Source organism: Leucoraja erinacea, chromosome 5 (genome assembly GCF_028641065.1).
Source record: "Leucoraja erinacea ecotype New England chromosome 5, Leri_hhj_1, whole genome shotgun sequence".
Lineage (NCBI taxonomy): Eukaryota > Metazoa > Chordata > Chondrichthyes > Rajiformes > Rajidae > Leucoraja > Leucoraja erinaceus.
In genome coordinates this window covers 95911566-95929253 of record NC_073381.1, presented here as the reverse complement: position 1 = coordinate 95929253, position 17688 = coordinate 95911566, and the positions used below count along the sequence as shown (strand labels likewise).

At 49.5% G+C, this 17688-nt stretch overlaps 1 protein-coding gene across 1 annotated transcript in view; it reads right to left on the bottom strand.

The window, feature by feature from the left end:
* The window catches only part of LOC129697624 (fibulin-7), a 48366-nt gene extending 33412 nt beyond the window's left edge, over positions 1-14954 (bottom strand). The window contains exons 1-2 of the mRNA XM_055636332.1: positions 14310-14954; positions 5217-5376 (exon numbers count right to left, since the gene is read on the bottom strand). Of these exons, the coding sequence (XP_055492307.1) occupies positions 5217-5376; positions 14310-14384 (235 nt within the window). The 5' untranslated portion in view covers positions 14385-14954. The remainder of the gene's footprint in view (positions 1-5216; positions 5377-14309) is intronic.
* Positions 14955-17688: the final 2734 nt, after the last annotated feature.

Here is a 17688-nt window from a genome sequence, read left to right as displayed (position 1 = left end):
GTTTAAATAGCCACTGGTGGATTTTAATTCACTGGAGTGGAGTCATTAGTTATTCTTGCAGTGGAAAAAGATCATCCCAAAGACGTGCGGGTTTGTAGGTTAATCGGGGCATCACGGTGGCACAGCGGGTAGAGCTGCTGCCTCACAGCGTCATAAACCCAGGTTCCATCCCCACTACGGATGCTGTCTGTACGGAGTTTGCACGTTCTCCCCGTGACCGTGTGGGTTTTCTCCGGGTGCTCCGGTTCCCTCCCACATTCCACATACGTGCGGCCTTGTAGGTTAATTGGCTTCTGTTATTTGTCATTTGTCCCAAGTGTGCAGGATAGTGCTCGTGTACGGGGCGATTGCTGGTCGGCGCAGACTCGGTGGGCCGAAGGGCCTGTTTCCACGCTGTGTCTTTTAAAATCTGTCTAAAGTCTTCGAAAATCACCCTAGTGTACGGCGAGCGGTAGAATCTGGGGGGAATTGATAACAATATGCGGAGAATTTCTGATTGTCAGCCTTGTTTGTCACCTTCCCCGTAGCTAACAATGAACCATTTTGCATTTCCTTGATGACCATCTGCTTTGATTTGCCATTTTCACACCTTACCCTTCCATATCTTTAGACTCCCTCTCCCCTGACTCTCAGTCTGAAGAAGGGTCTCAACCCAAAACGTCTCCCATTCCTTCTCTGCATGGATGCTACCTGTCCCGCTGAGTTACTCCAGCATTTGTGTCTATCTTTAGTGGGAAGAGAGTTGGATTAGTTACAGAGTTACAGAGAAAGGTTGAACAAGTTAGGGCTTTATTCTTTGGAGCGCAGAAGGTTAAGGGGGGACTTGATAGAGGTTTTTAAAATGATGAGAGGGACAGAGTTGACGTGGAAAAGCTTTTCCCACTGAGAGTAGGGAAGATTCAAACAAGGGGACATGACATGAGAATTAAGGAACTGAAGTTTAGGGGTAACATGAGGGGGAACTTCTTTACTCAGAGAGTGGTAGCTGTGTGGAATGAGCTTCCAGTGAAGGTGGTGGAGGCAGGTTCGTTTTTATCATTTAAAAATAAATTGGATAGTTATATGGATGGGAAGGGAATGGAGGGTTATGGTCTGAGCGCAGGTAGATGGGACTAGGGGAGATTATGTGTTCGGCACGGATTAGAAGGGTCGAGATGGCCTGTTTCCGTGCTGTAATTGTTATATGGTTATATGGATTGAAATTTGAATTGCAGACCCAAGATGTGTTCTAGAACAGGTAGTTCTAGGGGTGCAGATACATAGTTCCTGTAAAGTAGCGATGTGAAGGCATTTGGCATGCTTGCCTTCATGGGTCAGGGTGTCGAGTACAGGATTAGAGACATTATGTTACAGCTGTTAAAGACATTGGTAGGGCCACATTGGAAGTACTGTGTCCAGTTCTGGTCACCCACTATAGGAAGGAACATCTCCGCTCAGTCTTCTCTACATCGGTGAGACCAAGCGCAGGCTTGGCGATCGCTTCGCCCAACACCTCTGCTCAGTTTGCAATAACCAACTTGATCTCCCGGTGGCTCAGCACTTCAACTCCCCCTCCCATTCCCAATCCGACCTTTCTATCCTGGGCCTCCTCCATTGCCAGAGTGAGGCCCAGCGCAAATTGGAGGAACAGCACCTCATATTTTACTTGGGTAGTTTACATTGACTTCTCCAATTTCAGGTAGTCCTTGCTTTCTCCTTCCTTCCCCTCCCCTTCCCAGCTCCCCCTCAAACCTACTGTCTCCGCCTCTTCCTTTCTTTTTCCCACCCCCACACACCCTCCCCCCGAAATCAGTCTGAAGAAGGGTCTTGACCTGAAACGTCGCCTATTCATTCTCTCCATAGATGCTGCCTCACCCGCTGAGTTTCTCCAGCTCTACCCATTATAGGAAGGATGTCATTAACTGTAAAATGTGCAAGCATGTTAACCTGTAAACCTCCACAACTTCAGCATGTGGGGGAAAACCCAGAAGAAACCCACGCGATCACAGGGAGAACATGCAAACTCCACACAGGCTGCAGCCGAGGTCAATAACGAACCTGGGTCTCCGGCGCTGTAAGTCAGCTGCTTTCGAGATTTATAAAATCGCGAGGGGCATAGATGGGGTGAATTAATGATTGGAGATGCTTTGTCAGAGTCGAGAAGGAGGGGAAACAAGTTGAAGTGCAAAGAGCAAGAAAGATCCCGACCCGAAATGTTGCCCACCCATGTCCTCCAAAGATGCTGCCTGTCCCACTGAGATACTCCAGAACTTTGCGTCCTTTTTGTGTATGAAGCAGCATTTGCTGTTCCTTGTTTCTACCTTCAGGAGCAGGGCTGCAACAGATATAGATGTCCGTTGCACACTAGTGCATCGTGGCTGTTGATCCGATAGAATGCATGTATAACTGGTGTGCGGCACGGTGGCGCAGCGGTAGAGTTGCTGCCTCACAGCGCCGGAGACCCGGGTTCAATCCTGACTACGGGCGCTGTCTGTACGGAGTTTGTACGCTCTCCCTGCGACCACGTGGGTTTTCTCCGGGTGCTCCAGTTCCCTCCCACACTCCAAATACGTACGGATTTGTAGGTTAATTGGCTTTGGTAAAATTGTAAATTGTCCCGTTGGTGTACGAACTGCTCGCAGTTGAGCCAAATGTTTCCACGCTGTATCTCTAAAGTCCATTTAAAGGCTACAGTCTTCAAAAATCGCCCTAGACTACACGGAGTGGTAGAATCTGGGGGAAATCGATAACAAAAGTGGAGAGAATAATGTGTAGAAAGGAACTGCAGATGCTGGTTTACACCGAAGATGGACTCAAAATGCTGGAGTAACTCAGCAGGACAGGCAGCATCTCTGGAGAGGTGGAATGGGTGATGTTTCGGTCCGAGACCCTTCTTCGGACTGGGAGTCTGGGGAGAGGGAGCCAGAGAGATAAGGAAGTGTAAGGTGTGAAAAGGAGACATCAAAGGAGATGAGGCTCAAGGAAAATGTAGAGTAGATCATTGTTAGATCCAATCAGAGCCTTCATGGACGACCTGACTGTCACCACTGAGTCAGTGCCAGGAGGCAGGTGGATCCTGCAGGGGTTGGAGAAACTGATTGGATGGGCAAGGATGAGGTTTAATCCAGGACAATCAAGGTGACTGGTGCTGAAGAAGGGCAAAGTCATGGACAGGTTCCGCTTCAGCATCGAAGGGTCACCAATCCCAACTGTCTCCGAAAGGCCAGTGAAGAGTCTTGGCAAGGTGTTTAACAGCAGCCTGAAGGATACAGCATCTGTCCAGGCAACCTGTCAGGAGCTGGAGAGTTGGTTGAGAGTAGTGGACCAGTCGGGGCTTCCCGGCAAGTTTAAGGCATGGATTTACCAGCATGGTTTCCTGCCAAGGATACTCTGGCCACTGCTTGTCTACGAAGTCCCAATATCCATCGTAGAGAGATTGGAGGGGAAAGTCAGCAGCTTTTTCAGGTGGTGGCTGGGACTGCCCAGGAGCCTTAGCAGCATCGCCCTTTATGGAAATAACACCAAGCTCCAGCTGCCCCTGAAGTCCCTGGAGGAGGAGTTCAAGGTGACTCAGGCCAGAGAGGTGATGCTGTACAGGGACTCCAGCGACCCCAAGGTGGCTCAAGCAGGGGTGGAGGTGAAAACTGGGAGGAAGTGGAGAGCCGGCGAAGTCGTGCTGCAAGCGGAGTCCCGGATACGCCACAGAGTCCTGGTGGGAGCAGTGACTCGGGGAAGAGCAGGCCTGGGAATCTTCCCATCTCCCCAGTTTGACAAGGCCAAGGGGAAGGAGAGGCGCAGGCTGGTCCAGGAGGAAGTGAGGGCAGTGGTGGAGGAGGAGAGGTGTACCAGAGCAGTTGGATTGAGGCAGCAGGGAGCCTGGACAAGGTGGGAGCAGGCCATGGACCGAATCATCACATGGACTGAGCTCTGGCAGGCTGAACCGCAGCGCATCAAGTTCCTGGTCTAGACAGTGTATGATGTCCTGCCCAGCCCATCGAACCTCTTCATCTGGGGCAAAACGGAATCTCCAGATTGCCCGCAATGCTCAGGCAAGGGGACGTTGGAACACATCCTGAGCTGTTGCCCAAAGGCTCTTGGGCAGGGCCGGTACACATGGCATCACGACCAGGTTCTCAAACCCATTGCAGAAGCCACCAGCATGGGAATCAGCAGCTGTAGACGAGAACGCCCCACCACCCAGATGATCACCTTCGTGAGGGCCGGAGTGCAGCTGCCAAGAACCACAGCAGCCAGGAATCCGTCAGGAATCCTGGCAACTGCGCAGGACTGGCAGCTTTCCGTAGACCTGGTGAAAACAGCTGAAGTCCCCACGGCACATTGCCATGACCACTCTGAGGCCAGATATCCTCCTGGTCTCAGAGGCGACCAAACACATCGTCTTGTTGGAACTGTCAGTGCCGTGGGAGGACCGTCTGGAGGAGGCCCACGAGAGGGAGATGGCCAAGTATGAAGAGCTGGTCATAGACTGCCGCAAGCAGGGCTGGAAGGCAAGGTGTTTGCCCATCAAGGTTGGCAGCAGAGGTTTTGCAGGGCAATCGCTCTACAAAGCCTGGGCATCAACGGAGTGGCGAGGAGAAGGGCCATCAAGAACACCACAGAGGCAGCGGAGAAGGCCTCGAGATGGCTCTGGATCAGGAGAGGAGGTCCATGGGGAGGAGCAAATGCCACCTGAACACAAGTCGTGGTCTGATCAACCACGACTGGATCGCCTGGGTGAGGGTGTCTGATGTTGAAAGACCCCAAACACCAGGTTACATCACTGATGATGTGTCCAGGAGCATCTATCCATGTATTTGTATCAATTAGCTGGGAGAAGGTGACAACGAAGCAAACAGAGATAAAATGTAGTCAGGGAGACAGTCAGGCTGGTGGGAGAACTGGGAAGGGGAGGGATGGAGAGAGAGGGAAAGCAAGGGCTACTTGGTTGGAGAAGTCAATGTTCATACCGCTGCCCAAGTGAAATATTAGACGCTGTTCCTCCAATTTGTGCTGGGCCTCACTCTGATAATGGAGGAGGCCCAGGACAGAAAGGTCAGTGTGGGAATGGGAGGGGGAGTTAAAGTGTTGAGCAACCGGGAGATGGGGAGCACAATGTTGGATTAGATCGGTGTGGGATGAGTGTAAATGGGGAGTTGATGGTCGGCGAGTACTCGGTGGGTGGATGGGCCTGTTTTCCCCACGCTCGCTGCGTCTCTGACACGGAACGTGAAGCGTACCTGAGCGCTGGTTTGCGGTGGGTCTGGAGACAGAGAGCTGCAAGGTCGACAGCTTGGCCTTCATAGTGTGGATCCCGTCAGCAAAGCGGTTCTCCTGCCCTTTCAGCAGCTGCTGCATTTGCCGGATGGCAACGAGCACCTTCTGCCGGCTCAGACAGCCCTGTACATTGCAGGAAGAGCACAGGGATTAAATCCGGACAGTCTCGCTGTGTTGTTCAAGGAATATACTAGAATTTACCTCTCCAAACAATGAACATGCAGAGTCTATACTATGGCATACACTGCTAGCATCTTTAGAGTTTCAGACTTTAACGATACAACGAGGAAACAGGCCCTTCAGCCCACCGAGTCCATGCTGACCAGTGATCACCCCGTACACTAGCACCATCCTACACACTAGATCAATTTACAATTCATAGAAGCCAAATAACCCAGCATTTAATGCTGATAAATGTGAGGTGCTACATCTTGGCAGGACAAATCAAAATAGGACGTACATGGTAAATGGTAGGGAATTGAAGAATGCAGTTGAACAGAGGGATCTGGGAATAACTGTGCACAGTTCCCTGAAGGTGGAATCTCATGTAGATAGGGTTGTAAAGAAAGCTTTTGGTGTGCTGGCCTTTATAAATCAGAGCATTGAGTATAGAAGCTGGGATGTAATGTTAAAATTGTACAAGGCATTGGTGAGGCCAATTCCGGAGTATGGTGTACAATTTTGGTCGTCTAATTATAGGAAGGATGTCAACAAAATAGAGAGAGTACAGAGGAGATTTACTCGAATGTTGCCTGGGTTTCAGCAACTAAGTTACAGAGAAAGGTTGAATAAGTTAGGGCTTTATTCTTTGGAGCGCAGAAGGTTAAGGGGGGACTTGATAGAGGTCTTTAAAATGATGAGAGGGATAGACAGAGTTGACGTGGAAAAGCTTTTCCCACTGAGAATAGGGAAGATTCAAACAAGGGGACATGACATGAGAATTAAGGGACAGAAGTTTAGGGGTAACATGAGGGGGAACTTCTTTACTCAGAGAGTGGTGGCTGTGTGGAATGAGCTTCCAGTGAAGGTGGTGGAGGCAGGTTCGTTTTTATCATTTAAAAATAAATTGGATAGTTATATGGACGGGAAAAGAATGGAGGGTTATGGTCTGAGTGCAGGTATATGGGACTAGGGGAGAATACGTGTTCGGCACGGACTAGAAGGGCCGAGATGGCCTGTTTCCGTGCTGTAATTGGTATATGGTTATATGGTTAAACCCAAGTGTCGAAGGAAACCGGAGCACCTGGAGAAAACCCACGCGGTCACAGGAAGAAGGTACAGGTAGCATCCATAGTCAGGATCGAACCTGGGTCACTGGCGCTGTGAGGCAGCAACTCAACCGCTGCGCCACCGTGCTGCTTTAATCTGAACTGATCAAAGGGTCTTGACTTTAAACGTCACCCATTCCTTCGCTCCATAGATGCTGCCTCACCCACTGAGTTTCACCAGCATTTTTGTCTACCTTTGATTGTTCCAGCATCTGCAGTTCTTTCTTTAACATCCCATACTACACTTTCCTTTTGCTCCAGATTCCAACATGTGCAGTTCCTCGTGTCCCACTTGATGCTGCCTCGGGAAAGCAGCATGATATCCAAGGACACCAGTGCGTGAGTTTGGAGTTCAAAGACTCCTGGTAGCAGTAGCAGAGGTAACTAAGGTAGACATAAATCCCTGTCCCACGGTACGAGTTCATTCAAGAGTTCTCCCCGAGTTTGCCCTGAATCGAACGCGGAGATTTACGGTAATGGCCGCTCGTCGGTACTCGGGGCTCTCGTGGAAATTTTTTAACATGTTGAAAAATCTTCACGAGTCTTCCCGTGCTTACCTGCCATTAGCGAGCCTTCCCGAGTACCTGCCGTTAGCGTTACGAGCCGCTAAGAGACGCCCCCGAACTCCAACGTACCCGCTACGTTCATTCGCTGAGTTTGTTTTTTTTTAAACTCGGGAGAGCTCTTGGAATGAACTCGTACTGTGGGACAGGGCTAATACTGTAAAATATAAAAGCAGGAACGGATCGTGCAACATTGCAACTTTATAGACCTTTAACTAGAGTGCATTTGAAGTACTGCACGCAGTTCCGGTTGCCCCATTACAGGAAGAATGTGGAGGCAGTTTATAAAAAATGATGAGAGGCATAGATAGAGTAGACAGTCAGAACCATTTTACCCAGGGTGGAAATGTCAAAGACTAGAGGCCGTATTTTTAAGGTCCCGGGGCAAAGTGTAAAGGAGATGTGCGGGGCAAGATTTTACCCAGAGGGTGGTGGGTGCCTGGAACGTGCTGCCAGGGCTGGTGGAGGCAGATATGATAGTGGCATTTAAGTAGTGTTGCCAACTGTCCCGTATTAGCCGGGACATCCCGTATATTGGGTTAAATTGGTTTGTCCCGTACGGGACCGCCCTTGTCCCGTGTTTGACCGCTACTACTCGGGTCGAGGGGGCTGTCGGGTCGGATCACCGCGTCCAGCCCCGCCTCACCCGTCCCGACGTAGTGCAGCCCATGGAGTGCAGCAGCAACAGCAGCAGCAGCAGCGCCTCGCCCGTGGCCCCGTTGGTCGGCAGCCCGGCCAGCTGTCCGACCTTCGAACCTTCGCTTACCGCTGACACCACCACCACCCCTCCTTCTCACGGCCGATCATCGGACTTTACACGCGACGTCGCGCGGCCCGGGCCAGAACTCCTCAGCTGGCCCCGCCGGCTGGACATTGCGTGCAGTCCAGCACCCGGGACAACTCATCATTCACTCAGACACGGCCCAGTCGGTCAACGAATTGCTGTCGGGAATTTGTCCCGTATTTTGATCTTTTGTCCCTTATTTGGGAGTGAAGAAGTTGGCGACTCTATGGGTAAGGGGCTTTTAGATAGGTACATGGGGATGCAGTGAATGGAGGGATATGGACCGCGTGTTGGCAGAGGAGGTTAGTTTAACAAAATCATGTTTGATGTGGACATGATGGGTGGAAGAGACTGTTCCTGTGTTGTACTGTTTCTACCTTGTGTGTTCTGTTAGTTAGGCCCTGGCTGTGTGTAGTTTTTGTCGGCCTGCTCTGGGATGGATGTAAATGCACTGGAGATGGTGCAGAAGAGACTCACCAAGAAGCTACTGGGATGGAGTGTTTCAGGAGAGTTAAAAGGTTCGTTCTCCATGGAGCAGAAGGAGGTTCAGTACAGTTCAGTTTTGTTTATTGTCTCGTCAAAAGCTTTTGTTGCGTGCTAACCAGTCAGCAGAAAGACAGTCTGAAGAAGGGTTTTGACCCTATTTCCTTCTCTCCATAGATGCTGCCTCACCCGCTGAGTTTCTCCAGCATTTTTGTCTTCCAGCAGAAAGACAATCCATGATTACAATCGATCCATTTACAGTGTACAGATACATGATAAGGGAATAATGTTCATTGCAAGGTAAAGCCAGCAAAGTCCGATCAAGGATAGCAAAATGGAACCCTGACTTGGGAGGGCAAAACATTGAGCGTAATAAATAAACCGGATAGTGGTAAATCACCACAGCAGATGTGTCTATAACCATAAGATCTGATTTTAGGGTAAGAGGTAAGATAGTCACGGTGGCGCAGCGGTAGAGTTGCTGCCTTACAGCGAATGCAGCGCAGGAGACCCGGGTCCAATCCCGACTACGGGCGCTGTCTGTACGGAGTTTGTACATTCTCCCCGTGACCTGCGTGGGTTTTCTCCGGGATCTTCGGTTTCCTCCCACACTCGAGAGGCGTGCAGGTTTGTAGGTTAATTGGCTTGGTGTAAATGTAAAAATTGTCCCTAGTGGGTGTGGGATAGTGTTAATGTGCGGGGATCGTGGGCCGGCACAGACCCGGTGGGCCGAAGGGCCTGTTTCCACGCCCGTTCCATCTCAAAACTAAACTAAAAAAAAGTTAGAGGGGATCCAAAGAAGTTTTTGCTCACCCAGAGTGTGTTTGGAACTGGGAACGCACTAGCTGATAGCAGAGTCACTATAAGAACTTTAAAAGTTAACACAAAATGCTGGAGTAACTCAGCGGGTCAGGCAGCTTCTCTGGGGAACATGGATAAGTGACGTTTCAATCAGGATACTTGGTCAGTGATTGCAGTGGGAGGGAGGGAATGAAAGCTAGATGAGTGGATGGGCAGGACAAAGACTGGCAAGTGATGTGGGTACAGGTGGGGGAGGGGGGTGGGGGGGGGGGGGGGGGGGGGTCGGGAGGGTGGGGGGGGGTGTGGGGGGGAGGGGGGAGGGGGTTTGAATGGCAGATGGTAGGGCAAAGACCAGAGATGACAAGACAAAAAGTGGATAACATGGATGGGTGATGCTTCGGGTCAGGACCCCTTCTTTGGACCTTCTGCAGATGCTGCGTGACCTGGAACAAGGACAAGAACTCAGTGGAGTGGGAGACCAGAAGCGGGTGGAATAAGGGAGAGAGATGGCCAGTGCTGGGACAGAGGGCCAGACCCCATGACAGGCATAGGACTGTGGTTCTGAAGACCACGACATCAGGACGAGGAGCAGAACTTCATGAAGCAAAGTCCAAGAGCAGTGGAACGTGACAACAGTGGTCACGAGGACAGATACAGGTGAAATAGAGGACCTGCCTCAAGTACAATAGGGACTTGGACATTGGTGGAGCAAGGAGCTGGAAGGTTTGGTTTTAGGTTTGTGGATGTATGGAACTGCGGATGCTGGTTTACAAAAAAAAAGACACAAAGTGCTGGAGTAACTCAGTGGGTCAGGCAGCATCTCTGAGAGAGACACAAAATGCTGGAGTAACTCAGTGGGTCAGGCAGCATCTCTGGAGAACATGGACAGGTGACGTTTCGGGTTGGGACCCTTGTTCAGGCTGATTGTAGAGGTGGGGAGAGGTGGGGCTGGGAGAGAGGAGGGGCAGGTGATAGGTAGACATTGGATCACCAGCATCTGGGGCTTGGTTATAATATCAGAGAAACATAGAAAATAGGTGCAGGAGGAGGCCATTCGGTCCTTTGAGCCAGCACCGCCATTCATTGCTGATCGTCCCCAATCAATAACCCGTGCCTGCCTTCTCCCCATATCCCTTGATTCCACTAGCCCCTAGAGCTCTATCTAACTCTCTCTTAAATCCATCCAGTGATTTGGCCTCCACTGCCCTCTGTGGCAGGGAATTCCACAAATTCACAACTCTCTGAGTGAAATTGTTATATGTCCCAGATAGAACCATGAAATTCTTACTTGTGGGAGAAGGCAGATGAATGGGGTTGAGAGGAAACATTAGATCAGCCGCAATTGAATTGGGGAGTAGACTTCATGGGCCAAATGTCCTAATCCATCCAGTGCAAAGTTCCAGAGACAAAGTCTAATGTCCTCAATGGGGTTAGAGGTGGATTGGACAGTACCCTAGCTTATGGAAGGGCCGTTCAGAAGCCTGATAACAGAGGGGAAGAAGCTGTTCCTGGGTCTGGTGGATCGTGCTTTCAAGCTTCTTGCTCTTTTGGCTGACAGGAACAGGGAGAAGGAGGACTCATGGGGATGGGAAGGATCCTTGATGATGTTGGCTGCTTTCTTGAGGCAGTCTGAAATGTAGATGGAGTGAATGGTGGGGAGACTGGTGTGTGTGATGGGCTGGGCAAGGTGTATTTTTATCCTCTGTGAGGCCTGTCACTGGGAACTCGGTTGTAGTGGATAGTCTGAGGATTATAATTAGGCCGACATTCTGCTCTAAGCTGGGGGGCAGTGTTAGCTGTGAGGAGGATGCTAGGAGACTGCAAGGTGACTTGGATAGGCTGGGTGAGTGGGCAAATGTTTGGCAGATGCAGTATAATGTGGATAAATGTGAGGTTATCCATTTTGGTGGCAAAAACGGGAAAGCAGTCTATTATCTAAATGGTGGCCGATTGGGAAAGGGGGAGATGCAGCGAGACCTGGGTGTCATGGTACACCAGTCATTGAAGGTAGGCATGCAGGTGCAGCAGGCAGTAAAGAAAGCGAATGGTATGTTAGCTTTCATTGCAAAAGGATTTGAGTATAGGAGCAGGGAGGTTCTAATGCAGTTGTACAGGGTCTTGGTGAGACCACACCTGGAGTATTGCGTATAGTTTTGGTCTCCAAATCTGAGGAAGGACATTATTGCCATAGAGGGAGTGCAGAGACGGTTCACCAGACTGATTCCTGGGATGTCAGGACTGTCTTATGAAGAAAGACTGGATAGACTTGATTTATACTCTCTAGAATTTAGAAGATTGAGAGGGGATCTTATAGAAACTTACAAAATTCTTAAGGGGTTGGACAGGCTAGATGCAGGAAGATTGTTCCTGATGTTGGGGAAGTCCAGGGACAAGGGGTCACAGCTTAAGGATAAAGGGGAAATCCTTTAAAACCGAGATGAGAAGAACTTTTTTCACACAGAGAGTGGTGAATCTCTGGAACTCTCTGCCACAGAGGGTAGTTGAGGCCAGTTCATTGGCTATATTTAAGAGGGAGTTAGATGTGGCCCTTGTGGCTAAGGGGATCAGGGGGTATGGAGAGAAGGCAGGTACGGGATACTGAGTTGGATGATCAGCCATGATCATATTGAATGGCGGTGCAGGCTCGAAGGGCCGAATGGCCTACTCCTGCACCTAATTTCTATGTTTCTATGTTTCTAATCCAGCCCTGTGCTGTGTCATAAGGTCATGTGATAGTAGAATTGGGCCATTCAGCCCATCGTCTACTCCGCCATTCAGTCATGGCTGATCTATCTCTCCCTCTCAACCCTCTTCCTCCTGCCTTCTCCCCATAACCACTGACACTTGTTCCAATCAAGAAATAACCGAGACAACTCTACAAGCTTCCTAAACATTGAAGACCACCTCACCTTGTGATGTAGAGTAGATGCAACTGCAGATGCTGGTTTACGCAAAATTGTTCATCATGTCTCTTTTTCACACCTTACCCCTCCTTATCTCTGTGTCTCCCTCTCCTCTGATTCTCAGTCTGAAGAAGGGTCTCGACCCGAAACGTCACCCATTCCTTCTCTCCAGAGATGCTGCCTGTCCCGCTGAGTTACTCCAGCACGTTGTGTCTATCTATGGTTCATCAGTAATACTGGGAGTAATACTGGGTAACTAGACTCAAAGTCACATATCCTGAAAGGGGACAATGAAATTCTACCTCTCTGCAGCTTAACATGCCCATAAACACAAAACGTCAATGAATATACAAGAATCAATAATACAACACACATTAATAATCAGTAATACTACGTAACTAGACCATAATAGAGCAATAAAGGACACAGAGTGCTGGAGTAACTCAGTGGGTCAGGCAGCATCTGTGGAGAGTGACACAGAGTGCTGGAGTAACTCAGCGGGTCAGGCAGCATCTGTGGAGAGTGACACAGAGTGCTGGAGTAACTCAGCGGGTCAGGCAGCATCTGTGGAGAGTGACACAGAGTGCTGGAGTAACTCAGCGGGTCAGGCAGCATCTGTGGAGAGTGACACAGAGTGCTGGAGTAACTCAGCGGGTCAGGCAGCATCTATGGAGAGTGACACAGAGTGCTGGAATAACTCAGCGGGTCAGGCAGCATCTATGGAGAGTGACACAGAGTGCTGGAGTAACTCAGCGGGTCAGGCAGCATCTCCGGAGAACATGGATAGGTGACGTTTCGGGTCGGGACCCTTGTTCAGGCTGATTGTAGAGGTGGGGCTGGGAGAGAGGAGGGGCGGGTGATCGGTAGACAGGGGCTGACCAGAGTGTGGGACTTGGTTAAGGCAGGGTTATGGACTCGCGGCGTGAATACAACTGAACCAGGCTGTTATTAGTGTGCAGTCAGTCATTAGACCAGCAAATTGCGATGCATTTTGCGTTGGAGATTTTTTTGTCCGGACGCACGCACGGGCATCTATCACACACCGTCCGTCCGTGAGACAGCATGGGCTGGACCAGCGGGTCACCAGAACCTCTCGTAACCTTCAATATCCCAGCCGCAGGTTATTTTGAGTCTGAAGAAGAAGGGTCTCGACCCGAAACGTCACCCATCCCTTCTCTCCAGAGATACTGCCTGTCCCGCTGAGTTACTCCAGCATGTTGTGTCTATCTGCGATTTAAACCAGCATCTGCAGTTCCTTCCTACCGCAGGTTATTTGTTGTCAGTTTGCCCGTTTACGAGCAAACTGGCAACAAATGACCTGCCCTATAAACAAGGAACTGCATGCAGATGCATCTATGGCGTTCGTAAGTTATTGGGGCGGAATCAGGCCATTCGGCCCATCGAACTTACTGCTGGTCCATTGCAGATCTATCTCTCCCTCTCAACCCCATTCCCCTGCCTTCTCCCCCTAACTCCGGGCACCCTCGCTAATCAAGGGAACAGGATAAAGAATTGCAAATAACTTGTGCGGGAAGGAACTGCAGATGCCTGGTTTAAATCGAAAATGGACACAAAATGCTGGAGTAACTCAGCGGGACAGGCAGCATCTCTAGAGAGAAGGAAACGTTTCGGGTCGAGACCCTTCTTCAGACTGAGAGTCAGGAGAGAGGGAAGGGAGACACAGAGATATGGAAGGGTGAGGTGTGAAAACGAGACATCAAAGGGGATGGAGATCCAGGAAAATGTTGATTAGATCATTGTTAGCTGGGAGAAGGTGACAACCAAGCAAACAGAGATAAAATGTAAGACAAAATGCTGGAGTAACTCAGCAGGACAGGCAGCATCTCTGGAGAGACACAACATGCTGGAGTAACTCAGCGGGACAGGCAGCATCTCTAATATAGACACAAAATGCTGGAGTAACTCAGCGGGACAGGCAACATATCTGGAGAGAGACACAACATGCTGGAGTAACTCAGCGGGACAGGCAGCATCTCTGGTGAAAGGGAATGTTTGGGTTTCTTCAGACTGAGAGTCAGGGGGAGAGGGAAACGGGAGATATAGACGGCGATGTAGAGAGATATGGAACGAATGGAGGAAAGATATGATGACATTGGGTGGCGGGACCCTTCTTGAGCCTGAAGAAGAAGGGTCCGTATGTTCTCCACAGATGCTGCCTGACTCCAGTGCGTTCCCCGTCCTATGAGTATCTCGCTACAGAGCGGGCGGAGAGTGAGAGAGAGTGCACACTTGCCTGTGCTGCCCGGGACGTATAGGGGCAGGAGAGAAGCAGGTACAGCAGAAGGCTGCTCTGGACTCCAGCATCCATCTCTTCCTCCTCTCCAGGCCTCCGCAAGCGTGGCTGGGTCCGGGTCCTTCAACCCCCTGGCTGGCTGGCTGGCTGGCAGCGGACAAGGGGAAGAGAGGGAGAGAGGAGAGAGGAGAAAATCCTTGCTGGCGTTTGGAGCTGCGGGCACATTCACGTGGAGCCCATGGCCGGGGGGTGGGATGAGACGGGCAATGCCACTGCCACTGTACAAGACAAGACACTGCCACTAGCTGTTCCACACTCGGCTGGTGCTCGGGGTTTGCCGGGACTGCTCTCCTCTTCTCCCGGACGGTGGAAGATGGTCCCGGGGCTTCCTAGACAGAATAGCAACGTCCACGCCCACTTCCAGCAGCAGCAGCGATACAAATCAAAGCGTCGCTTCCACCTCACTGCTGGTCATGCTGCCCAAACATCGCATCATCCATCCTTAATACACAGACTGACCCCGATTACCCTTCCCTATCCCCGTGTCTCCCTCACAAGGCCATAAGTAATAGCAGCAGAATTAGGCCATTCGGCCCATCAAGACTACCCCGCCATCCAATCATGTCTGATCGACCTCTCCCTCTCCTAACCCCATTCTCCTGCCTTCTCCCCATAACCCCTGACACCCGCATATAGACAATAGACAATAGGTGCAGGAGGAGGCCATTCGGCCCTTCGAGCCAGCACCGCCATTCAATGTGATCAAGGCTGATCATCCCCAATCAGTACCCCGTTCCTGCCTTCTCCCTATATCCCCTGACTCCGCTATATTTAAGAGCCCCATCTAGCTCTCTCTTGAAAGCATCCCGAGAACCGGCCTCCACCGCCCTCTGAGGCAGAGAATTCCCTTTCACTGATCAAGAAATCCCTCTCCGTTGACCCGGACTGAAGAAGTCTTGCCCAGAGTAGGGGAATCGAGAACCAGAGGACATAGGTTTAAGGTGAAGGGGGAAAGATTTAATAGGAATTTTAGGGGTGATTTTTTTCACACAAAGGTTGGTGGATGCATGGAACAAGCTGCCAGAGGAGGTAGTTGAGGTTGGGACTATCCCAACGTTTAAGGAACAGTTAGACAGGTACATGGATAGGACAGGTTTGGAGGGATATGGACCAAATGTTGGCAGGTGGGACTAGTATAGCTGGGACGTGTTGTCCTGTGTGGGCAAGAGGGGTCGAAGGGCCTGTTTCCATGCTGTATCACTCTATGACTCTCGACTTGAAACGTCGCCCATTCCTTCTCTTCACAGATACTGCCTGGCCCGTTGAGTTACTCCAGCACGTTCTGTCTTTTTGTTGTTATTAACCAACATCTGCAGTTCTCTGTATCTAGAATATAAAACGCGGACAAAGCGGGCGAGATTGGGGACAGGCACAAAAAGCTGGGGTAACTCAGCGGGACATGCAGCATCTCTGGAGAGAAGAAATGGGTGACGTTTCAAAGAAATTGGTTTAATATGATCGCGATGGAAAGTAGAGAAAGTCTTCAACTTTGCGAATTTTTGGGGTCCTTCCAGGTCAAGTGATGGAGGGGGAGGGGGGGAGATTTAAAAAAATATTTTGAAATTTTAAAACGTGAAGGCTTTAATTTCTTGGTGATGTTTTAAGTGGCGCTCAATATGTAAATATCTATGTAGGTGGAAAAAGTATGTTTTTGTTACATACAAAGATTTTGATGAATATTAAAATACTTTGCATTTGCTGTGTACAGGAGCCGCCGCGAGGAAGTGAGACATAATGTCATATTTTAGTTTTAATCATTTGGAAAGGAGCGAGGAGAGATTTGGAGACCGACACCGAAGTCAGTGGGAATTGCCACAGCTCATGGGAGACATTGACTGTAACAGGAACAACACACAAAGTGCTGGAGCAACTCAGCTGCTCAGGCAGCATCTGCTTTGGGAATTGAACAGGCTACGTTCAATTCCCTCCACAGATGCTGCCTGACCCGCTGAGTTCCTCCAGCACTCTGTGTTCTGCTCGAATGAGATGCTATTAAAAGTTCTGGAGGGACTCGGGGTCGGGGCGACAGTCAGCATCCGTGGAGTGTATGGACATGAGAATAGGAGGCGTTTCTTGGGACGTTTAGTTTTCAGTTGAGTTTAGAGACACAGCGTGGAAACAGGCCCTTCGGCCCACCGAGGGCCACTGTCCGGCGATCACTAGCTACACACTAGAACATTTACAACTTTACTGAAGCCATTGAACCTACAAACCTGCACGTCTTTGGAGTGTGGGAGGAAACCGGAGCATCCGGAGAAAAGCCACGCGGTCACGGGGAGAACGTGCAAACTCCGTACAGACAGTGCCCGTAGTGGGGATTGAACCCGGGTTTCTGGCGCTGTGAGGCAGCAACTCTACCGCTGCCGGTTAAAATATATCGTGCATGTGTCTGAAGAAGGGTCTCCACCCGAAACGTCACCCATTCCCTTTTCTCCAGAGATGCTGCCTGTCCCGCTGAGCTTCTCCAGCATTTTGTGTCTATCTTCGGTTTAAACCAGCGACCCTCAAGTACAATTGAAAATAGATAACATAAGTCTAGAATGGGTATATGAAAATACATTTCTTGTTGTGATCTTAGACCACAACATCTGCTGGAAACCACATATAAACCACGTCAAAGCAAAACTGGCAAAGTCTATAGCAATATTGGGAAAATCAATACACATTCTGGACCACAAATCATTACATACTTTGTATAATACACATATTGCCATATCTGAGTTACTGTGTGGAGATATGGGGTAACACCTACAAAACCAACCTACAGCCGTTATGCACATTACAAAAAAGATCAATAAGAATTATCAATAACGTTGGAACATACTAATTTATTATTCTTAAAGTCACATACACTGAGTTCACCGATCTGGTTAAATTTAAGACGGCACAAATCAAGAAATGTGCAAAGCAAGAAATAATTTACTTCCAGGAAATATACAAAAACTGTTTATGGAAAGACAGGGTGGGTATAATTTGAGAGGGGAACATAATTTTATAAACCTCAATGTCCGAACAACTCTTAAAAGTATGTGCATAGCAATCTGTGGTGTGAATTTGTGGAATGGTCTGGAACAGGAGATAAAACTTAGCACAAGCATAATTCAGTTTAAAAAGATGTCCAAAAACACTTGTTTAAAAGGATATTGGGATGAGGATAGGTGATTGTGAGTGGGATATTTGTTATACTGGTTGTATTGGGAAGGGTGACTATAGAATGATGGGTTGTATATATGACTAAGATACTGTATCGTATATGCGGGCTTTTACTTTTCTTTTTTCTTTTTTTTCTTTTGTTTATGGCTGTAAATATTTGATTTGT